The sequence below is a fragment of the Topomyia yanbarensis genome, chromosome 2 (genome assembly GCF_030247195.1).
Source record: "Topomyia yanbarensis strain Yona2022 chromosome 2, ASM3024719v1, whole genome shotgun sequence".
NCBI lineage: Eukaryota > Metazoa > Arthropoda > Insecta > Diptera > Culicidae > Topomyia > Topomyia yanbarensis.
In genome coordinates this window covers 377,287,477-377,312,332 of record NC_080671.1, presented here as the reverse complement: position 1 = coordinate 377,312,332, position 24,856 = coordinate 377,287,477, and the positions used below count along the sequence as shown (strand labels likewise).

The 24,856-nt window shown below is 42.5% G+C and overlaps 1 protein-coding gene across 11 annotated transcripts in view; it reads right to left on the bottom strand.

Moving 5' to 3' along the window:
• LOC131684641 (uncharacterized) overlaps window positions 1–24,856 on the bottom strand; it is a 579,369-nt gene that overhangs the window by 34,808 nt on the left and 519,705 nt on the right. For 7 of the 11 annotated variants that reach the window (XM_058967666.1, XM_058967667.1, XM_058967669.1 and 4 more), the window contains 6 exons: window positions 21,783–21,936; window positions 21,317–21,717; window positions 20,929–21,258; window positions 20,636–20,876; window positions 19,673–19,900; window positions 1,220–2,810 (listed from right to left, as the gene is read on the bottom strand). In XM_058967666.1, the coding sequence (XP_058823649.1) occupies window positions 1,220–2,810; window positions 19,673–19,900; window positions 20,636–20,876; window positions 20,929–21,258; window positions 21,317–21,717; window positions 21,783–21,936 (2,945 nt within the window). The remainder of the gene's footprint in view (window positions 1–1,219; window positions 2,811–19,672; window positions 19,901–20,635; window positions 20,877–20,928; window positions 21,259–21,316; window positions 21,718–21,782; window positions 21,937–24,856) is intronic. The other 4 variants (XM_058967670.1, XM_058967677.1, XM_058967671.1 and 1 more) reach the window with 3 other exon arrangements.

The following is a 24,856-nucleotide window of genomic DNA, read 5'->3' as shown; positions in this document are numbered from 1 at the left end:
ATCGAGCCGAGAGCGTTCCATTGCGGCCAGTACGCCGCTTCGAACAATGGCCTGTAGGAATTTTTTGATGCGTCGTTTAACACAATATAGGAGGCACTTATACCTTTCCAAAAATGGAAAAAGTCGAATTTTTGCAAATTTTAAATGAGAACCTCCCCTAAACATTTTGTCTTATACTACTATATACGTACGCAATTCTTGCTAACATGAAAATACCATAGGCTCCCATGACTAGATTCGCAAACCGCTAAGTTTTATGGAATAAATTGAATTGCATAAGTAATAATCTGTTGATTATGATTGTAGCAATCAATTTTATCGCAAAGGCTTCTTTATAATATCTTCTCCAACATTTTCACGTTAGGATGTTTGAACCAGTTCTTGAGTATTCACTAAACGGAAGGCTACGTGCCTGGCCAACACTGGTCCGGTTGCTAGACTTGTCCGATTTGCTTCAAATTTAGTGAAAGTACTCCTGATGGCACTAGCAATCGACTCAAGGGTGGGCCGATAGGGGTCATTTTTTCTTGTCACTCTAATCTATTTATTAGATGTAGATTATTCGCCACAATTAAGTTGTGATAGCTACTGGATTGGCGGCGGGGGGGGGGGGGGGGGGTATACTAATCGCTCTTTATACGGGTTTCAATCTATTTATTAATTGCTTGTATTGGGAGTAAATGGAACTTTTTTTGTTTGCGTTTTAAACATTTTTGTATTTACGCAGTATGTATCCAAGGCATGCAAAACCGACTTATGTTTATACGATCAATAAGAGGTTAATGTTAACAAATTGGTAGCCATACAGAGCTGTCTCTGGACTGAATAATAAGAAAAATTTGTTGAAATGATCTGGTTTATGCTACGAAATGAGTGAAATGAGAGTATTTACAAAAGACATTTGTTCCAACCACAAGTTAGTTAGTTTCTAGAGGTAGCTAAGCACAAAGTCAGCGACAATTTATCAACCGAAGAACTTTCCTGTGCGTTAGCAACAATTGGACGATTCATAGCATCATACCTGCGAATAGAAAGAACGTAACATACGAACGATTCTGGCCAGTGCCAATAGAACAGTGTAATAGAACTACTACCAAAAAGACTGAACAAGTCTACAAGCGATGAGTGTATATGTTTATAAATAAACAGATTTGTGAATGATTCATGGGAGCAAAGCGTTTGAAAGCGCCCCTTAGTGTGCAGTGTTCAGTTAACATACCTTTGATAATCTTTCGCTGTTGGTTGAAAGCAGACAGCGACCCCTTCGATGGTGAATCATCCATCGACAGCTGACGGTCCCCGTTGGTGTGATACCGTTGGTCGTCCGGATCGTAATACCCGTTGTTGCTGATGACCAGTGCCTGCAGATCCTGCTCATTGCCCGCGGTGTCCCCCAGTGCCGTTGGCTGGTGCGATGGGATCAGATCCTGCGGAATGAACTGAACATTTTCCGTCACGGTTGCCGCTGAACTTTCGTCGCTAGTCGACAGGGTCCCGGGGGTCACTGTAGTGGTGGAACTTTGTGCGCTAGGAATGGGAAAAAGAGTGCGTTCTTCAATAGATTCACATAAATTAGCACTGCTTGGGGGGCTAGAGAGTGTGTTTCTATCGAAGGTAACGCTCTTTGCAAACTTGCTATGTCTAGCAACGTACCCTTCCACCGTTTGGGCACGCATCAGCCTCCGAATGTCTCGATTCTGAATGCTCTGCCGTTGATCAAGGGCAAGTTTGTCTTCGGAGAGTCTTTTCAGTATGCTTTTCAGTTTTCGCCTTTCGGGCGTTTCGTTCGATTCCGGACTCAGAGGATGGTTTTCACAGAAGGAGTCCGCTTCAGCGGGTTTCGAGCGGGATGTTGCTATGCCGGAGCCTTCGCTTTTGCTGCGGGACAGTTGATCGAGGGGTTCGTACCCAGCATTACTACTGTTGGAATCGGTACAGTCTAGACTAAGGCTACGGGTTTGCATTGCCGACTCCAGTTCGGCCAGCTTCTGGCGTTCGTTTAGTATTTTGAGGCGTTTGACAAACGGAAGGCCGCTGTATTCTGGTGAGAGGTCATCGATGGACACGTAACTTTTATAGCTTCTAGGTTCTTTGGTGAGCTTGAGCGGTTTGGGTTTCATTCGAACACGAACCGGAGGAGGTGGAGGTTGTTTCTTGTTCGTCACTTCACTATCACTGACGCAGACCTTTTCGATGGTCGTACTTCGGCTGAACACACTGCTCGGTGGTTGGAACATTGATCCGCTGGTAGTAGTCGTTGGAGGAGCGGACAAGATTGGAGGAGGGATGGTGTACGCCAGCGAGTTCAAGTTCAAATCAGCCGGTATCGATGTCTTCAAGCGGCCTGCTTTCTTGGTCTGCTCGAGGATAGGCGAATCTTCATTCAGACTATTGTTCAAACTTGAGTAACTTCCACCAACGCTCACCACGGTTGCTAGTTTAAGTTTGGACCACGGTTTCAGCTGATCTTCGGCTCGCTGCATGTGTCCGAAGGATCGAATTTTATCTTTTAGAGTTTGCGCTGCTGACACCCTGACCGGTTTTGCCGAACCACTCGCCAGCAGATGCTGTTTAACATCCATTGCCTCGGGTATGGCTACGGTTCGGGATTCTACTTTCGTCTCTGGCCGATGCATACTCTTGATGCGATCTTTGAACGAGACTCGCATGGATGATTTCCCATGGTTGTGATGGTGGCCGGCTACGGTTAACGTAGCTAGTATGGGACTTGGCGGTGCTTTCGGTGACGTTGGACTAAGGCTTTGGGCTAGCGATGGTGTACTGGAGGCTTGATTTGGTGTCACGTGTAGCTGCAAGAGAATCAATGAATAAGGTGGGAAAATTCATATCAATTTCAAACTTCATTGGTTATTCAGTGTAGGTATGGATAGTGAATTGGTATATAGTTCACTCGGTTGGGTGCTCTAGGCCAGTGATAACAGCAATGTTTTTCTTACAGTTGGGTACACTCGGGTGGGATCAAAAGTTTATAGACTATATGGGCCGACTAAGCCGGTTCGGGTAAGGAGTGTAAAAGCTAAACCCTCATTGAAATATACAGTAAAAAGACCATAACCTTTATTGTAACAGTACAGTAATTTTACAATAATTTACAGTCCATTTTAATGTGTTATATAACATAACCACAAAAACAAACAGATTTTAACTTTTCTACAGAAAATGTCAATAAAAAATCGACATTAATTGTACAATGAAATACTTTTGTAAATTTAATAGAAGAGTTCTATATCTAACGATGTAAAAATTATAATAATCCTAAAATTTGTTGTCCAATCATTGTTTGTGGGGTACAGAAGGATATTATTAGCATCAATACAGGAAGACACAATTCTAGTGATTAAATAGGTTTTGCTAGTCAAAACGAGAAATTCTATCTGTGGGATCTATTACTGTTGGTACGAACCTTTTTTACATAACCCAGTTGAAATACACATAGTTGGTTTTTTAAACCCCACTTGGAATAATATATTTTATTATATATCTTGGCCTCCGTGCACAGAATTTCTGACTTTTTGCTCGGGAATAGAATGCTGGTTTACTTGAGCCAATACTACTCAGTTATCTACTGTAACCTTTATTTTGTTCGATATTCGGAAATTGTGTTGGTTTTCGAGTAGCACGGAAACAGCATTCGTGGAACGGGTAGTTAGGGTGATTATGCAGTTTTATACAATATTTCGGCCTACAGTCGAGAGATTGCGCATCCATCAATATTAATATTTCGTCGTCGCTAAGAAACAGTGTGATGTTAAACTCGTGTTTGGTTAAAAGAGATAACAAATCGAATTGAGAGTTCCTATTTTCGCCATACTATACTCAGGCTCGAATCCGTAGAGTACCCATAGAAACATTGTGAAAATTGGTGCATTGCCCTATATTTAGTAGGTGCTGCCAGTGCCAATACCGCATACCGAGTGCATTGAGCATTCTATGTAGACAATCAATGCAAATATAGCTGCAACTTTAAGTCGAGCGGATCGGAAAATAAATTGAATTCAACTGTTAGCTTTTCCGTAATCAACTAATGGTTTTCCGGATTGATCTGGATAGAATATCAATTCGGCCTAAATTGATTCAGTCAATAGTTTCAAAAGGTTAACCGTTGTGAAATAGGCTACAATATTTGGGCAGCATCATGACACGGATTGATGGAATAGAGTTGAATGAAAGAATTCAATAGAATTAATTGTACGAATCGTACTATTTTCCATAATACTGCACCACAGTATGTCAAGGCTGGGTCTTATTTTATTTGTAGTTGGTCATATCTTTAGTGATTTAAATGGCAGAAAAATAGTATAAAGGGTGATTCGATGTTTTAAATTGACCCAAAGCATGGATCTAAAATGATAAAAAATGGTACCAATATTTCAGTTTTGCAGGACAGATACTATCGATAAGGAAGAAAGAAAAAGAGATATATTCAAATTTAAGAAGCAATAAATAAGAAAGCACAATAACAGCCTACTTAGAAAAGGTATATACTAAAAATATAAAAAAAATCGTTAAAAAATCATTCACAAAATTTATTGAAATGGTATAGTCCTGTCATGAAATATCGATTGGACATTTGAAACTGGGTTTTTATTTGTTAGTTGGGCCATGATTCAATGTTAAAGAGACCTAAGAATAATTTACACTACTACTATCGCCTTCGGATACATTTTGGCTCTTGTCAGTCGATCTTACTAATCAGCGCATCATGGTTGTGTATAAAATATAAGCAAATTGTATAATGAACTTTTTGGTTATACATATAAGAAGGAAAGAACAAACGTGAAACTTGTAAATAACTGCTCATATTCAAAAAAAGGAAAAAATCGTATAACTTACGTTTTTTTACGCGGATTTTCCAATTAACGCTGTTTTTTTACGCGGATTTTCCAATTAACGCGTTTTTTGCAAAAATATTCTAAGTCCTTTTGAATGCAAAAGACTTAGACATTTTTCTGAAAAAAATGTCTAAGTCCTTTTAAATCCAAAGAACTTTTGGCAGTTTTGAATTTGCGCGGATTTCGCAATTGAATGCAAAAGGCTTAGAAGATTTTCGGAAAGATGGAAGAGACGGGTCTGGAAGATTCCTTATGGCCCGCACCCCAACAATATGGATATTTTCGGAATGGTCTTGAAGAGTAGATTCCAGAAATTGAATTTTGACGCCATTTTGAAATCAAAAATGGCGACTTCCGGTTTAGCGAAATTTGCTATAACCCAATTAATATGGGTATTTTCGAAATGGTATTGACAAGTAGGTGCTAGAAATGTATGTTTGACGCCATTTTGAAATCCAAGATGGCAACAACCGGTTTGGCGAAATTCCCTACAACCCATGCAATATGGGTATTGTCGGAATGGTCTTGAAGAGTAGGTACCAGAAATTTATGTTTGGCGCCATTTTGAAATCCAAGGTGGCGACTTCCGGTTTAGCGAAATTCGCTATAACCCAATCAATATGGGTATTTTCGGAATGGTCTTGACGAGTAGGAGACAAAGATCGATGTTTGACGCCATTTTGAATTCCAGGACGGCGACTTCCGGGTAAGCCACATTCACTATAACCCAGTCAATATGATTATTTTTGAAATGATCTTAACGAGTAGGTTCCAAAAATTGATTTTTGACGCCATTTTTAAAGATGGCGATTTCCGATTTCGAGAAATTCGCTATAACTTAATCAATATTGGTATTTTTGGAAGTTGTAGTACCAATAGTTTTAATTAAACAGTTGAATTTACTTAAATTTAAGTAATATGTTTAATTTGAATAAATTCAAACCCCCAACTCACACCACATACGTCTCTTTCTTCTCGCTCTTCCATTCCCATCGCACTTTCCTGGATGAACACATAAAAATATTTTGCATTTCGCTGGTTTATGATTAGATCTTATATTTGAGGGTGATTTGGATGATTGCCCAGATTTTTCATGCGGGAATTTCGGTAAACCGGACGTCGCCTTCTAGAATTTCAAAATGACGCCAACCGTTTGTCTGCTACTCGTCAAAACCATTCCCAAAATACTCATGTTGATTGAGTTGTAGAGATTCTCTCTAAGCCGGAAGTCGCCATTTTCAAATCCCAAATGGCGACTTCCGGCTTAGAGAGAGGCGCCAAAAATCAATTTTCATGGAAAACCTTGCGGGAAGGTGCAGATTTATTTATTTGCGGCACCTACTCGTCAAGACCATTCCGAAAATACCAATATTGATTGGGTTACAGCGAATTTCGCTAAACCGGAAGTTGCCATCTTTGATTTTAAAATGGCGTCAAAAATCAATTTCTGGTACCTACTCTTCAAGACCATTGCAAAAATATCCATATTGATTGAGTTATAGCGAGTTTTGCTAAACCGGAAGTCGTCAACTTTGATTTCAAAATGGCGTTGAAAATCAATTTCTGACACCTACTCGTCAAGACCATTCCGAAAATATCCATATTGATTGAGTTATAACGAATTTCGCCAAACCGGAAGTCGCCATCTTTAATTTAAAAATGACGCCAAAAATCAATTTCTGACACCTGCTCCTCAAGATCATTCCAAAAATATCCATATTGATTGAGTTATAGCGAATTTCGCTAAACCGGAAGTCACCAGCTTTGATTTCAAAATGGCGTCAAAGATTAATTTCTGGCACCTACTCTTCAAGACCATTCCAAAAATACCCATATTGTTGGGGTGTGGGCCATAAGGAGTCTTCTAGACCAGTCTCTTAACTCCGCTAGCGAATGACGGATCCCAATAGTAGCATGTCTGTAATAACATACGTACATGGAACTATTGAGATCCAGAGCTACAGGTCCAAAGCCCTGGTAAAGGAGGATGGTTGTGATGAACCGGGCCGAGATCACCACGTAAAGCAAGGTAGGGCATAACCCCAATTCCAAGGCGTGAAGCGACCCGTGCCGAGGGATGAGTGATCGAGGGGGTGAAAAAGATGCTCGATCGTTAACGGAGCCTGTGGGGTACCTGGGCAACCCCCACAGTAAGCGTCCCTTACCACGCTAATGCGGAGCTCTGGCGTGGCGGACATATATTTCTCGCGCTACTCGTGGGACTATACATGGAGGCAAACAAAAATAAAAATAAACAGACGGAGGTGCCAAACCCCTTCGCAAGAGGTGGTTTGGCGAGGTCTCCCCCCCGTGGGGAGAGTAGTGGAGCGATGAGTGCTGCACCCGAAAGCACCAGTGACCCCCCAGCAGCGGTAGGCAATACCCCTACCAATGCATCGGAGGGGCCAATAGCTGCGATGCGCAAAGTAGCGAAGCAACTCGATGCTATAATCGACTTCGCTAGCGCAAAGCAGAACATAGCCAAGGAGTTGAAGTTGAGCCTTCTGGAGCTCCGGAAAGCTGTTCGTGTCGCAAGACAGGAACAGCAGGCATATGTTGAGAGGGTGGAATGTCGGGAGAGGCCCGACAGAGAAACCCAGACAGTGGCCTCCAATAGGGAGGAAAGAGAGAAGGTTAATAGAGGTTCACAGACAGTGGCCTTTACCTTCTACGGAGCAGCCACGTCGATCGGAGCGGCGACCGAGTTCCCCTCGAAGGGAAAAGGAAAGGGCAATCGCAAGACGGCATCGAATGCGAAGCGCCCTAGGAAGTCGCCAGGAGAGGGTGCCAAAACCGACACCACTCGGCGTGCAACCGTCAAGGTCAAACGCCGCCTGGGTGAGGTAAGCGAGGGCGAGAGTGACCTCGCTGTGGAGAGCGATGGTACCAGCAACCCGGCACAACCGGGGCAGGGGGGCTCAAACCCCTGGACGCTGGTTACCAAGAAAAAGCCGGCACCGAAACCGGAGGTACCGCGGCCTGCGAGGAAGGCCAAGGACAGAGGCGAAGCCTTGTGGTTAAAAACCGACAAGGACAAATACGCCGATGTCCTTAAATCGATGAAGGCGGCCGAAAGCCTCTCGGCCCTTGGGCAGGATGTGCGTAGCGTAAGACGCACCAACACGGGAGAGATGCTCCTGGTGCTGAAGCGAGGCGCACAATCAAGTGCAATATATAAGGCCTTGGCTCAAGAGGTCCTTGGCGAGGGCGCCCAAATTAGGTCGCTAGGTGCGGAAACAACTCTCCAGTGCAAGCACTTGGACGAGTTCGCGACCGCAGAAGACGTCGTCGCAGCCGTCAAGGAGCACTGCGGCGTCACAATCGAGCGGGCCTCTGTGCGATTGAGGGACGGACCCTCTGGCACCCAAGTAGCCTACCTCAGGCTACTCAATGCGGATGCCAAAAAGGTAACCGAGAAAGGGAAGCTGAAGATCGGCTGGTCGGTATGCCCTATTAGTATACCCCAGCCGCCTTCAGTGGACAGGTGCTATCGGTGCCTAGAATCCGGCCATAAAGCTTACGAATGCAAAGGCCTAGACAGGAGCAAGCTATGTCGTCGATGCGGCGAGGAGGGGCATAAAGAGCGGGGGTGCAGTAAGGCATATAAGTGCCTTATCTGCACCGCTAAGAAGCAAGCCCATAAACATGCTATGGGCGGACCTTCGTGTCCCTTCGGCGAGTTAAATAAGAAGAAGCCGTGAGAGTCACACAGCTAAATCTTAACCATTGTGCAGCAGCCCAGCAGCTGCTGTGGCAGTCGGTCTCGGAGTCGAGGACAGATGTCGCCCTCCTATCAGACCCGTACAGCATCCCTGCCGGCAACGGCAATTGGGTGTCGGACGGGTCTGGAATGGTGGCAATCTGTACAACGGGAAGGTTCCCGGTTCAAGAGGTAATACACCCCTCCGCCGAGGGTGTGGCGATTGCCAAGATCAATGGTGTGTTCTATTGCAGCTGCTACGCCCCACCAAGGTGGCCAATAGAACAGTTCTACCAGATGATCGACAGGCTCTCGTCGGACCTCGTGGGCCGGAAACCGGTAGTAATAGCGGGAGACTTCAACGCTTGGGCAGTGGAGTGGGGCAGTCGCTGTACAAATAGCAGGGGTCAAGCGCTAATGGAAGCGTTTGCGAAACTCGATACTGTGCTAGCTAATGATGGCTCCGCTAGTACATTCCGTAGAAACGGAGTGGAGGCGTGGATTGATTTGACCTTTGCCAGCCCGAGTCTGGCTCCAGGCATGGAATGGAGGGTAGACGAAGGCTACACCCATAGCGATCATTTAGCAATCCGCTTTAAGATCAACTATGGTGTGCAGCATCCGAGGGCGGGAGATCCCTGTCAGGTAAGCGGGTGGAAGTCCAATCACTTCGACAGCGAAGCTTTCACCGCGGCCCTGGGACTGGAGGCCAACACCGACAGTCTAAGCGGGGATGCGCTGGTAGCTGTTCTATCACGCGCGTGCGACGCCACTATGCCGAGAAAAACACTGCCAAGAAACGGTAGATGCCCGGTATACTGGTGGAGCGCCGAGATTGCAGCTCTACGGTCAGCCTGTCTCAGAGCTAGACGTAGGATGCAAAGAGCTCGCACCGAGGATGCAAGAGAGAACCGCCGTGAAGTGTTTCGAGCTGCGAAATTAGCCCTTAACAAGGCTATTAAAAGCAGCAAGAGAGCGTGTTTCGACAACCTGTGTGAGAGTGCCAACGCAAATCCGTGGGGTGACGCCTACCGGATTGTGATGGCCAAGACCAAAGGGAGCTCCTCACCCCCAGAACGGTCTCCGGACCGGTTGGCAACGATTATCGAAGTACTCTTCCCGTCTCGAGCCACAAGCCCCTGGCCACCTGCACTACGAGACAGTGCGGGCACGGTCGAAATGGTGGCTCCAGTGACGAACGAAGAACTACTCGCAGTGGCTAAATCCCTAGCAATGAACAAAGCTCCAGGGCCGGATGGAGTCCCGAACAACGCTCTCAAGGCAGCGATCATAGCGAACCCGAACATGTTCAGGCTAGCTATGCAGAGATGCCTTGACGAGTGCCGTTTCCCCGATAGATGGAAAAGGCAGAAACTGGTGCTGTTGCCGAAGCCCGGGAAGCCGCCAGGCGACCCATCGGCGTACAGACCAATCTGTCTGATAGACACGACTGGCAAACTGCTTGAGAGGATCATCCTCAACAGGCTCACCCCGTACGCGGAAGGTACGGACGGTCTGTCAAGCAACCAGTTTGGCTTTCGGAAGGGTAAGTCCACAGTGGACGCTCTCAACTCAGTGATAAATACTGCCGAGATAGCGATCCAACGAAAAAGGCGAGGTATTCGATACTGCGCGTTAGTGACACTTGACGTGAAGAATGCATTCAACAGCGCAAGCTGGGATGCCATCGCGCTCTCGTTACACCGGCTTAGCCTACCGGTGGGTCTGTACCGGATCCTGGAAAGTTACTTCCAAAACCGCGTACTGCTATACGAGACCGATGCCGGTCAGAAAAGGGTTCCGATTACCGCCGGAGTCCCGCAGGGCTCGATCCTAGGCCCGGTGCTATGGAACCTCATGTATGACGGGGTTCTGAGACTGAAGTTCCCTCCTGGGGTCAAGATCGTCGGCTTTGCCGACGACGTAACCTTGGAGGTCTACGGGGAGTCAATTCCTGAGGTAGAACTAACCGCAGAACACGCGATTAGCACGGTGGAGGAATGGATGAGCGCGAGAGGCCTGGAGCTCGCTCATCATAAGACGGAGGTAGTTATCGTCAACAACCGCAAGTCGGCACAACATGCAGTTATCCATGTGGGAGAAGTCGCGATCACTTCACAGCGAAGTCTGAAGTCTCTCGGAGTCATTATAGACGACAAGCTGACCTTCGGCAGCCATGTCGACTATACGTGCAAGAGAGCGTCGACTGCTGTTGCGGCACTATCGAGAATGATGTCCAACAGCTCAAAGGTGTGCGCCAGTAGACGTAGGTTACTGGCAGGCGTTGCCGTATCTATCCTCAGGTACGGCGGCCCGTCATGGTCAAGAGCACTGAGGGTAACCAGTTACCTACAGAAACTGGAGAGCACCTACCGCGTGATGTGCCTCAGAGTGATATCTGCCTACCGCACGGTATCACACGATGCATCCTGCGTGATAGCGAGCATGATGCCAGTCGGGCTGGTCATTCGGGAAGATGAGGAGTGCTTTGAGCTACGTGGAAATAGGGGAGCCCGCGAGCGCACCAGGGTGACCTCGGTCGCCAGATGGCAGCGTGAGTGGGACAACTCCTCGAAAGGTAGGTGGACCCACCGGCTGATACCTAGCATATCGAGCTGGGTGGGAAGACCCCATGGGGAAGTTCACTTCCACCTGACACAATTCCTGTCAGGCCATGGCTGTTTCCGTCAGTACCTCCACAGGTTCGGACACGCGGAGGTCCCAGTCTGCCCAGGTGTAGATGAAACTGCCGAGCACATACTGTTCGTATGTCATCGGTTCGACGTCGAAAGAAGAGCAATGCTTGACGTCTGTGGCTGGGACACAACCCCGGATACCCTTATTCAGCGGATGTGTCAAACGGTGGAGAAGTGGAACGCAGTCTCGGCTGCTACCATCCAGATTGCCAGTAGGCTACAGGTAATCTGGCGAACCGAGCAACAGACGGCGGGCACGGCTAACTAGTGATTGGTTAGTTGGAGCGAAAAAGGCCAAGCGCAAAATAAGAGAGTGAATGGTCTGTTCATGCCGAGGTAGGTTGGCGCAGCGAATGGCAACCGCGTAAGGGGTAAACCCAGCCACCCCGAAGCAAGACAGAAGAGTGAGTGTATAGGCGTATAAGTGGACTGCCTCATGCCAAGACGGGAGGGTCGTAGCGTAGTATGTTGGAACTAAGCTATCGATGCCTCATGGCGTGGCAGAGGAGTGAAAGGGTGAGCATCCAAGTCAGTCTCACACTGCATGTTAAGGGTGAGCATAAAAGTCAGCCTCACAGGTTGGTAGAGGCTAGCACAAAAGTCAGCCTAGCAAGGAATGAAAAAGGTGAGCACAAAAGTCAGCCTCGCATGGTATGTCAGAAGTGGGGCCTAAGAAAAATGTCCCACATGGGATGCCAGAGGGAGTGACAAAGGTACAATAGAGTGGCACGATTGAGAGTGAATCAGGTGATAGGGTGAGCACCCAAGTCAGCCTCACATGGATGGGTAGGGCGAGCACAAAAGTAAGCCTAGCAAGGAATGAGTAAGGTGAGCACACAAGTCAGCCTCGCATGGAACGTAAAAGGTGAGCACAAAAGTCAGCCTCATGTGGGAGTGTTTGAGAGTGAATCAAAGTGTGATTGAGAGAGCACCCAAGTAAGCCTCATACAGGATGTATGATCGCGCGAGTGAGAGTGAATGAGTACATTCAGTACAGCCATCCCCCCAGAAGTAATACCGAGAGGTAGTTCCTGGGAGGAATGATGGCGGAGCCCAATGGAGTTTAGTCGGTATTAATGGCTGGTCACCATTTGAGTCCGACACGCCCCCAGTGCACCCCGTGTGGTAGATTGGACCCTACCGTTAGCACGTGTACTGGGCTAGGACATAAAGGTCTTCATCATTGTAAAACAAAAAAAAAAAAAAAAGACCAGTCTCTTCCATCTTTCCGAAAATCTTCTAAGTCTTTTGCATTCAAAAGGACTTAGAATATTTTTTTCACAAACCGTGTTAATTGAATTGTTAATTCGCTAAAAAAAATTTCCAAAAATATTCTAAGTCTTTTGCTGAGTTTTTTTACGCGGATTTTCGAATGAACGCGTTTTTACGCGGATTTTCCAATTAACGCGGTTTTTTTACGCGGATTTTCCAATTAATGTGGTTTTTTGCGCGGTACGTATCCCCCGCTAAAAAAACCTGGGTGTAATATTCAAGTTAAATTATATTTGAAATAAAGATTATGTAAGCCGCTGACTATTGGCGTACAGGACAATAGCTGGTCTGGAGCTTCGATACTGACACACCAAATTTAGAAATACTAGGTGTTGGGTACATTGGTATTGTTCGCTTTATTAGCCGCTAAATAATACTACTCAATATTTCTTTTTCGTACTATGCTGGTTCGAGTTTTCAATGGCTCCTCATATTCTAACTATATATTATATTTCGACCATCTGTATTCACAAAAAATGTTTTTCTGGTGATATATGTTGTTTGCCGATACGATATCACAGATTCATTACAATAAATGACATAAATGACGTAATAATATCTAATTTTCTCCATTTGTTCCACATCACGTTTAAATCGTAAGAAAATTAAATATCCCAAACAGCAGCTGATTAACTAGGTTAGTTAATTTGTAATGATTTCGCTAAGGTGTACGCTATATATCATAAATACATCAAATTAGGCATCTTTTTGGTATTTTAAATAAAAACTTCTGCCAAACTTTAAGGAAATCCATGAGAAGGAGGCCGACCAATAAAAATTAGCATCGACGATTCGAACAAAGCTTTGCAAATGTGTTCGGTTTGTGAATCTCCAAGATTTCCTCTGGCAAGTAGAATATTTTGGCTCTAGAACATTTTTTGGAAGGGCGTAAAAGCTTTTGCACATATTACTTTCAAAATAAATTGTTCGAAAACCGTATTTTGTTCAGGAAAAAGTTGCAGAGAATAAACGCTTTTACACAAAAACACTGAATAAAAGTTGACAGTTTTCACAGATACACAAATTTTTGTATAAAAATTAAATAACAATAAAACCAATTTTTTTAAATTTTTTATTATGTGTCCACAGAAACCAAAAGGAAAAGAAAACATTTTAAATGTAATCACCTTTTGGAGAAACTATCATTAAAAAGTTTTTTAACAATATCTTTAAACACGTTTTCTAATTTCACATAAATTGATATACAAACCTATAATTTTATCATAAAATATGATGCTAAAAGCTATTTCAAATCAAAATGTTCTGCACAAAAGTCTTCCAAAATGTGATAGTTTTCATCATATTTGGAATTTTGTTTCAACAGAAACAATTAATTGGTGAAACTTTGTTTTTTTTAATAAGTTATTCGCGTTTCTCCATCAAATGTTTATCGTTTTTGAAACGAAAAGGACTATTTTAGTGTATTTCGATCATGAAGAAGCTAAAAATAAGAATTTAATATTATGCTATATTTCTACTTAATTGAGAAAAAAGATCCGACCCTATCTTAGAGACTGGATTAAGTTAGCGCCGGATTGGAAAAACGATGAGACGAAGTCGAAACGCAAATTCCGCAGCTAATTTAATATTTAACATATTATTATAATTCGTACCATTTGCAGTTAAAAATACAATGCTTTTTACATGAAATTTCAAATCGAAATAATCGTAAAGAATTTTTTTGAAAATGTGGTAGTAAAGAGTGTCCCACATCAAAATGCATCACGTATTGCTTTAACAGAGAAAGCAGACGCTTCTGTAGACACGTCTTGAGACAGATCTCCCCGTTTATAGTCCCGGTAGTCACGAAGCTCCGTTTGCCACCTGTGCAGATCGGTTGCCAAATAATGTATTTATCGGCAAACTTTGAAAGTTTCTGCTTCCTTACTTTCTCCGGAATATCAAGCTTGTGCTGGGCGGAGAATAGTTCGATGGCAAGATATTCACTGCTGCCACGTAGATGGGTGCTCCGGCACCGACACGCTCGGCGTAGTGACCCTTTCTCAGCGAACAATGGATTCGGCTGACAGGAAACTGGAGACCGGCACGAACCAAGCAGGATTTTTTATTAGCTTCTTCCTATACAGTGACGAGCGTATGTTGCCAGTACGAGTGTAACACACGAATGATTCCGCACTCACATACGACACCCGTTTTTGCACTTGGTTCAGTTTGCGTTCGTAGCCAAATGGGCTGGCCACTGAATGAAATCAGTTTACTTCCATCATCAAAAACTATTGAAGATTTGTGTCTTGATTCATGTAATTAGCGGGAATGAGCATCAGTCAGATGATTTTAAGTCGGTTTTTCGTGTGTGTATGTTAATTTCGACCCTTCGGAAGGAAATAAAAATAATAGTTGGTGAAGAAAAAGATGTTCCAATTGAGTTATTTTAAGTGATTTGATAGCGCTGATAAGGGTTAATTTGTTTGCCATAGAATATATTCACCGGAAGGGAGATTTTTGTTGCAATTAGTTACGAACACGGAGCTGCACAAATTAATCCATGGAGATGAATCCAAATAATCACCTTCTCTCCCGGTGTTGACATATAGTCTTCGGACATCTGACAAGACTTGCTGAAACCTACTGAAAGCACAAATCTTTCTGTTCATGCTCGGTGCATGGAATTAGCGGGAAACAGTCACGAACGAGCTTCGGTCAGATGATTACGTTTCGATCGTTTTTTTTTCGTGTTTTCACTCATCGGAAATGAAAATGATGGCTTCTGCTAGCAGCACGTAACGACACAAACTGATTCATGCACCAGCTGTGTACAGCTCACAAATATTTCCTTCTCGGTATTGTACAGCTAATGATAATAGAAAGAAGTCTGTAGCTGACCTATATTTAAAACTTTTCTTCATTTCAGTATTCGGTTGGTGCACCATATTGACTGACCGAGATTAGCTGAAAATTTTCACCATTTCTAAGTAGTCTTCGAAAGATTTTCCAAAACATAGTTTTTCGTTGTTAATGCATGTTAGACATAGTCCAAATTATAATACTATATTGCTGAACACATTTTCAACAGACTGGCCTTAATCATTCTGGATCAAGGAAAAATTTTTTTTCCTGGTTTTGGTATTCTTTTCTAAATAAAATCCAGTTAACAAATTTTCTATTACGATTAGAGCAATGTTCACCTGTTAAAACATGTTAAGATATGTCTAAGGAACCTTTGATGATTTGTGGGCATGTAGGGTCTATTAAATCAGAGTGTAAGTGATCTTATTATGGAAACATAGCAAAAACACGATTTTCGATTGGAGACACCTATAAATCATGTCCAAATTTAACCATTTTTGGCGAAAGTTCTTAAATTAACACATAAAACAAAAATTTTAGCTGACCCATGTATATTTCAAAACTGTTTCAAAATGTGGAGAGGTCTAATGTACATGGTGTATTTACACGGATGTCTGAACCGAGTTTTGTACAAATGTACACCGTTCGCTTGGGTCTAGTGTTCAGAGGCGAACCACGGTGTCTTTGTCGAAAAACTTTATTCAAAAAAATTCGGCATCTGTAAAACTCCGGAATATGAAAGAATGGACTTTTCCCTTTAATTTGAAAGTAAAATGAAAATATTCTGTCGGGGGGTCTAGAACAAATTTTTATTTTAAAGTTTTTTGATTGAAAACTTAAGCTTTTTAATGAAATTAATTCGCATTTTTGCTACTAATTGGTACTATAGACATTCAAAAAATACTAAAAGTGAGAATCTGATGAACAATCCCATTGTCTACAACTTCGTAGAATGCTATAAATCGATATAAAATCACCCGAGAAAGTTATTAAAATTTAATCAGTTTTTAGGTGTGCGCGGGGCATATGGATTAAGAAGTCGATTAACAAGGACTTACAAAAAAATGTTGGGTTTAAATGAACAGTAAATTCAGATAAATTTCAATGTATACAAAGTCCCATTCTCAGCAGAAAAAATATATTTTCAGATTTCTCCGGGTCTTGGGCGAAAATGACACTTTATGAGGTGTGGTAAGGTGTTGACCAAATTTATTCGATAATCTTATACTTTTTCAAGATGTTGATTAATGTAGTAACGGATTTTATCATGCCTTTTTCATTACTTTTCTCGCTTTAGGGGATAGCTAATGTAAACTAGAATGACCCTTCTTCCTGATCCTATCCTGTCTGGTAAAATACAATTGGCTTAAATTCAAAGCTTTATATTTGAATGAACTAAAGTAGACAGTTCGAGGCATTGTAATAAACGACGGATTTTATTGCAATTTTGGGTTGAGAATCATGTTTGTCTTTATCAACATTAAAAGAAAGATGATTGAAAAAGAAAAGTTTTGAATCCATGTTTGTTATCTTTTGGAGTAGATTCATTTCATCAGAATTTATAGATGCAGATTTTTGCTTGTCCTCAAATTTTATTTCCAAATCGAGCACATAATCTTAGAAAAAAGAATAAAACCATGTTTCATGATTTCCTTTAAGAAGAAATTCCAGAGTCGTTACTCGTTGTACACGGATCACAACAGAAAACGAACAAGAAAATATCAGGGTGTACCATACATGCAAGTAATAAAAGTCTGTTTATTGAAAATTTCCCTCATAATATGGGATAAGAGCAAAGACAACATATCAAGAAGACAGAGTTGCCAGTTCAGTGTCAATCAGGATTCTCAATCGAAATCAAATCAAATAACTGAATATATAATTGAGTTTGATCAAATATAAAGTTAAAATTTAGGCCAAATATAGATATCCCACAAGATGCTAACGAGCAAAAAGGTGGATTGAAGGTTACATCAAGCATACTCCAGAATGAGTGAAGAAAAAAAAGAAGAAACAAATACAGTGGAGACCCGATTTTATCAGCACCCGATTTTATCTGCCCCCGATTTTATCAGTTTTTTTACCCGATTTTATCAGCTTCATATGAAAATTGATAGTTGGTAGTTTAATGGGCTCTAGCAAACGAACCAAGTTGAATTCGAATAAATCCTTTCTTGGGCATATATTTCTTATCATAGATATCCGAAAAATGCAAAAATAAAAATATTTTTTTTTAATTTTGCACTGTCAGACCCTCTTAAGGGGAACTTAAAGTAAATAATCAAAAAAGGTTGCAAGGCTATATATAAGGAACAAGGAAGAATATTTTAAGAGCTTCGGTTTATTAAAAAGACAGAAAAATATATGTCCCGATTTTATCAATGTCCCTGTTTTATCAGCTTAAAATTCGCCAAGGGGCTGATAAAAACGGGTCTTTACTGTATATCTGTGACAGAAAAAAATTATTTCATTTTGCTGTATTGCCCAGCATCTTTCAAAAGAGTACTAATTTCGTTAAAATTTTATCTACTCTTCTCTATATCTCCATGCTCCTAAAATATCATTGGTGCGCATAAAACGGTGGAATCTGGAATTGTGTTTTTTACCCTTCAAGGTGGGACTTTGCTAGCATTCAAGTTCTTCTGAGCACACTGTTAAAATTAGGCAATCCATTTTTTTACAAATAAAAATGTTTTTGGAACAAAGCTTGGTAATATTTGAATGTCTAAATTACTACCTAGGGGCAAAAATGTGAACCAGTTTCATTGAAAAACTTAAGTTTTCAAACAAAAAAACTTTAAAATAAAAAGTTGTTCTGGAGCCCCCGATAGAATATTTTAATTTTACTTTCAAATGAAAGGGAAAAGCGCATTCTATCACGTGCTGATGCCGTTTTTTTCGATTAAAATTGTTCTACCAAACACACCGTGCGAACAGTAGGGAAGACCGGGGCTGGTTGGCCGAATGTCTTTTATGAAAAGGCCATTATGCGCAGCCGCGACATCTATAGTAATTTTGGTGGGGTATTCGGTCGCCTATGTACCGACGTAATTTTAGGTGTTTTTGTATTGTCGTTTGCACAGGAGCGCGTCTGTTTTCCGGCGTCGGCGAGTAAATTTTGGTTTTTGTGCAGTAATAAGTGTAACGCGAATCCATTTACATCCGACTTCCAATAACGTGGTAATGCTGGAAAGGGTATTCGAAAATCAACAAAATGGTATAGTGGTTACCAGTTTAAACATTCTTTTGTTTTTTTATATCGTGATTGTTCTCCAGTATATACATTGGGGTAAGTTGGCCGAATTTTCTGCGGGGCAGGTTGGACGAGTCGTAAATTTCCGGCAAGGTCATAAAAGCCGATCGACTCAAATTTTTACCGATTGCCCTGCAGCATTGGAGAAAAATGAAAGCAAACGTAAGCGTACGCTGGCGGAGGAAATGAAAACAGCAAAAACTATAAAAAAGTTCACTAAAATTGACGAAACTAAGTTTAAAATAGTTAAATAGACTAAAAAGTAAAGAGTGGATTTTATTTTTGTGCCTACATATTGAAGAATGATACTTTTTAACTAATGTTTTCCACTGATGCATTTGATGTATTTCACTTACTATTCACTCGGCCAATTTACCCCAGCCCCAGGGTTGGTTGGCTGATATTTCACTCCACATTTGATTGTTAATAAGTTTTTCCCTGATTTTTCATTATTTTCATTTCAAATGTTGCATCTTCATGACAGCGCAAACCATTTATCAAAAAGTCTAACCGGAATGAGTACAGAAATTCCGAAAGCAAAACTAGGTCAACCAGCCCCGGTCTCCCCTATACTTGATGTTGAACGCGTGCCTGAAATTTTAGACACATGTGCAAATGCTCACGTCAATTTGTGTAACTACGTCGGCAGTTGAACAGTGATGAGACGAAGCCGAAGCATAAATCCATGACTTACTAAAATCAAAAACCAACCTTTCATGAAAACAAAAAAATAAATTATCTGCCGTTTTTCTTCTGATAAATTTCCATCAAAATTCATTAATATTATCAGAATATTATTAGAGTGCTGTGGAACGATTTTTAATAAATTTCAGGATACGGAAAGGGCATCAATTGCTCTCTCCGTTTTTAAAGATAACCGTTTTGTAAAGATTCCTAATGTCGTTTTTGCTTGCAGCGAAACTGAGTCAGTTTCTAACCCCAACTGCTGTCAAAATGCATGAACTGTCAGCGGTTGGGGTTAGAACCTCACTCAGTGTCGGGTTCAAGCAAAACCGCCATAAGTTGTACCTCAACGCGAGGTGCGCTCACAGAACGAACAAACTGACAAATGCACAGTGATGATCATTACCTTCGCATGGGCCTCCTTGGCCAAGCGCTCCTCTTTGGCCTTGAGCAATCGGAGCCGATGGATCAACGGTAGCCCGGCCCCGATCACTTCCGGTTCCGGTTCTTCCTGAATCGATTCCTGTGGTGATATGGCAGAGGTTACGTGAGTATGCGGCGGGGAGATTATTTGTGCGGTGGTGGTCATGGTGACTTGGTTGGCGGTCGCTTTAGCGGCACGCTCTTCACGATCCTTGTTTTTTTGGAAGAGTTTGGTTTTTGTATTTGTCGGGACAGAGTAGTTTTGGTTTGGTTTTGCAACCGTGTGTCGGCGGCACCGCGCAGATCAGAATTTTGTTAATTTTTTGTTTGTTTGATCATGGAGTTTAAGGTTCGGTTCAGTTTGTTTTGGCATAGTTTTGGTTTGGTGATTATTTGTGGGGAAGACGTGCACATTACACACACATAGAAATAAAGAAAAAGAGAAAAGAAAAGAAAATGTTCTAATATCTAATATCACTATCAATATATACAGTTAAGGGGTTAGCACACGATCAAATGAGTGTAGTGTTTAGTCGAATGCGGTGAGCTTGAGCGTGAATCATTTAATGGTTTGTGGGCTCTGTGTGGTTTGGTTCCTATTGCTACGTCTAATAGAGTTCGTTTATTAGTTAGTGTCATAGCCATAGGAGGAACTATTCAGCAAAGCGGGTATGCAACGAATTTTCCAATGGTAACTCAATCATAACTAGCAATCGGAGCTATGGAGAGAATCACTTTCGCAATTCATAAATTTAGCCGGCTATGGACACAACGACAGTGTAAACGCTACGGTGACTGTGCCCTATTTTGAAGGTGCGGATTTAGAAGTTTTGGTGGAAAAATTAACCAAAGCTAACACTTGCTTCATGGAAGTGTGTAGTGAGCGATGACGATGCGTGATTTGTGGGATGAGATTGCTAGGTGAGCGTATTCGTAGGTAACTGACTTGTTTCTCTTTGAGGAGTCGCAGCCGTTGCAACAGTGGAAGCCCAGCGCCAATCGGACTTGGCATTTTGTCGTTGTCCTTTCCTTCGTCCTCCGTGTGGATGTCATCCGATTTAACTCGAGCCATCCGACGAAGCATTGTTTTGGGGGTTTTACTTCCACTGCCACCACTACCGCCACTGCTGGTTCCCTGTAAAGGCTGGAGTTCAATCGATTCATTGCTACGTCTAGTTGTTCCCGTTCTGAAATAATCCTGGGGTTTAAGATCAATCGAAAAACATCTACATGACTTACCTTGGCTTCCGGAGCGCATTTTTCAATCCCTTAACATCACTTTTTAGTTTATCTACGATACGTTTTGAGGCACTATTATCACTACTATCACCTTGGGTATGGGTGTTATTGTTGTTGGCTACGTTTGAGCTGTGGTCATTGCCGTGCTCTTTCGCGGCATGTTTACTGGCGTGCTTTCTGTTCACGCAGCGCACCTCCATCAGTCTTTTGCGTCCCAGCGTCTGAAGAATCTCTTGTGCTTCCGGATAGTCCTTCATCGCCGTCAGTACGTCCTCACGTGACAGCGAGAAGAGCTCCGAATAACCGACTGATCGCACATCAGCCGTTCGCCTGAAATAAGAACATTCCATTGATAACAATTATAACAATCACGATCACCAATACTCACTTGTTTAACCCGTCCAGGTTAAGTATTCCGATTTCCCCGAAAAAATCCCCCGCCTTCATTGTGGTTAGCACCTTGCCCGTCTCGCTCAGCACCTCCAGGATACCGTCTGCGATAATGAACATTTCCCGGGCAACCTCACCCTTCCGACAGATTGAATCCCCAGGCGTAAAAATGTACGCCTTCATTTTGAGTACCAAATCATGCAGAAACTCCGGTTGGCACTCCTGAAAAATGGTGACCTTTTTGAGCACACTCAGATTAACATGCAGCGCCAATTCCGTCTTCAGCTTATCCGGCAGAAGTCCCAAGGCGGTGTTAATGTCCCCACCGCCCTGTATCCGGCCGCGGGACCAACTGTAGTCATACCACCGTAGCACACGCCGTTTCATGCCGCCAGGTACCTGAAATCGAGGTTCGTAGACAGTTGAGAACGAAATCTTTGGTGTATCAACAAACACGGCCTGACCTTATGGTGTCTCATGTAAGTTTTCGCGCCGTCCAGCAGTCGCTCAAACTCCAGTCGGTTTGCGTTCCGATTGGTTATCACATTACCGACCTGACCCACGATGGTGGCGAAAATGAACACGCCGATCAGGTAGCTGACAATCGTGAACACATATCTGCGGGCGAAGAGTGAAAAACGGGATTCGTGAGGAGGTGTGTCTGTTCTGAAATCCCCCACCGGACAAACAAATCAAAGTTTTCGAATATAATTGCTCTGCGGCGGTTTCTGTGGCGTTTTTATTAATGTTATGAAACCATCATTCACAGATGACTTTAAACTATTTTATATCATCAGTAACAATAACGTCCGGAACGTCTTGTGGATATTGCTAACTTTCAAAAAGTACACAGACTATCATCGCACAGTGGAGCGAAACCCAAAAAAGACGGTTAACAGTATTTTCTGCCTTTCAATTAAGCTTTCATGATAAGGCGTCTTCAGTAAAGTTTTATAGAACTAGATTTGGCATTTAACTAAGTTGTCACCTTATTTTCTTGAGAGGGTACTTTTATTTTTTAAAATATTTTTTATTCGTCAAAAAAAAACTGCAATCTTCTAAATGTGTATGGTAGAATGTTTAATGTACCCCAGCATATTCGGTGACCATTTCTGTACGATCACCGTAATGGTATTTGGACCTAAAAACGCTATTAGCTGAAGTTTCGTCTTATCGTTTACGAAATGTTAAACCAACGCTATATTGACTATTTCAATTATGGTCAGCCAAATGCCCATTTTGTCAAACAAATTTTGGGCATATTATAAGGAAAATGGTGATCCTATGATCCATTTTTGCGGTACTACATTACTATTGGATTGTGTATAACAAGGTACATTACACATTATACCATACACATTTTTCTAACACGCTGAACGATTAGTATGTTCTCACACTATACACAATTGCTTTAATGTTTTTTTTGCATTCTGATCATTCGTGACGTAAAACAAACGTAGCAAGCATACCACAAACCGTTTCAATCGTTTGGTGTATTGTGTCGACCAACAACAATTTTTGTGTAGTATATTTATGGTTTTCAACTCCGCTATGGTTAGAATATGATGAGTGTGCATAATAAACTACTTTAACGACATTGTCAAATGCGGGCGATGTAAAAAGAACTTCATAACTGTTTTTTTCTGATTTACCATGAAGGTTCAGTTGAAACCTTTCCCCCTCATCAACTCGAATTACTTTTTCTTTTCTATCGATTAATGGCAATTTGTGATTTACATCCTTCCATGTTGTTGACGTTTTGTTGTGGTGGTACTGCCGCCTTTACCAATTGAGCTATTTCTGTAATATTTAGGAACGTATTCTGTCCTTCACAACAATCTAGGTACAAGCAGCTTTTAGGAGCAGAGTGAATTGATATGCTATGTACCAATCAACTATTGACGATTATGAATGAACAATTTTATAAGAGCAGAATAACAACCATATCGCATGTGGATGGAACATCAATTCATATTTTTTCCTTAATCTTTCTTTAATTGGTTTAGGACGATGTTTAGGAGTTTTTCGATTATTCGAATTGTCTATCTCTCCTCGTAGTGACAGTGATAGCAGCTTCCAGTAGTATGTGGTGCTCGTTGATTGATTCGTGTGGTACGTTTGATAACCAAGCGCAATTCCCCTGTTCGAGCTTACACCGAATCCCGTTGAAATCGAATCTCTGAAACGAACAAATCTCCCATGGACTGCATCATCCACTTTCGAGCGCTCGGTCGAGACACAAGTGTTTTGTTGCCAGTCCGTGCAGTGTATAGCGACAAAGAATAGTGCTAATCCGCGTTCAAGGTTATCTTGCGCATTCTTCGTCGAGGTTTCAGTGTTTTTTTCCATTCTTTTGTATTTCTCTTTCTGAGTTTACCCTTATCCAGCCAGTGACCCGTGAACCAGTGTTTTTCTAGTTAGCCGTCTGGATACCGTTACATACATAAGTTAAGTATTGTTATACGTTTCTTCTTTTTGGTTCGCCTACTAAAGTGAACTGGGTAATAGGTTCGTGCAAAAATGACCTCCCCTGACAGCGGTTCATCTCAAGGTGAGTAGGACGTCGAAACAAAATAGGCTCCCCAGCTCAAAGCATATCCAAGCTTGGCCACCGGGCCCTTTGTGATCTTATTTCGGACCAAAGACAAAAAGTGTTTACATTTATTGCAGATTTCTCGAGTTTTGACAGAACGGTATTAATCCGTGACCGAAATATCGAAAATTTGCCCTGCTACGCCTCGGGTGGTGGTAAACAGCTTAAATCAGGCAAATAATATTGCTGGCTACGAGCCCTTTACGAAAGAGTACAGGGTCTATATACCAGCTAACAGGGTTGAAGTCTTCGGGGTCGTATCCCATTCGAGCCTGAGTTGCAGGGACCTACTGACACATGGGACCTGTTGACACATGGGACTGGCCATGTTTCAGCCAGTGAAGATACTGGAGTGCAAATATTTGCATTCAGCATCAGTCGCAGCTGACGGGAAGAGAACATACAGCAACACAGACTCTTGTCGACGACCCTCGCCGGTTCTGCTCTACCTGTTTACCTCCTCTTTGACAAGGTTCGTCGACCTGTTCGCCTCTTTGTGCCGCGGGTCATGAACTGTACTAATTGCTAACAATTGGGACACACAGCCCTCCCACTGTAGCAGTTAGGCCCGTTGTGGGGAATGCAGCGGGAATCAAGGGGATGATTCCTGTTGAAAGGATGTCGAAAAGTGTCTCTACTCTACTGATCTCCTGACATGTCCCGCGTACACACAGCGCGAGGAGTATCTTAAGCGTTTCCTTCAGGGACGCTCCAAGCGATCTTTTGCAGAAATGCTAAAGATAGCTAGGCCATCGGACCCTAACATCTATACTAACTTGTCTACTAACGAAGATAACAGTCATGAACCCCAGGAGGAGTTCTTCTGCTGTGCCTAGAAGCAATAGAAAAAGGAGTAACATTTCCTCTCCCAAGTTTCGTTGCAAAGGCAAGAAGGTGTCTCTTCATGGCCCCCAAAATAACTACTCGAGGAAGTACTGGTGCAAA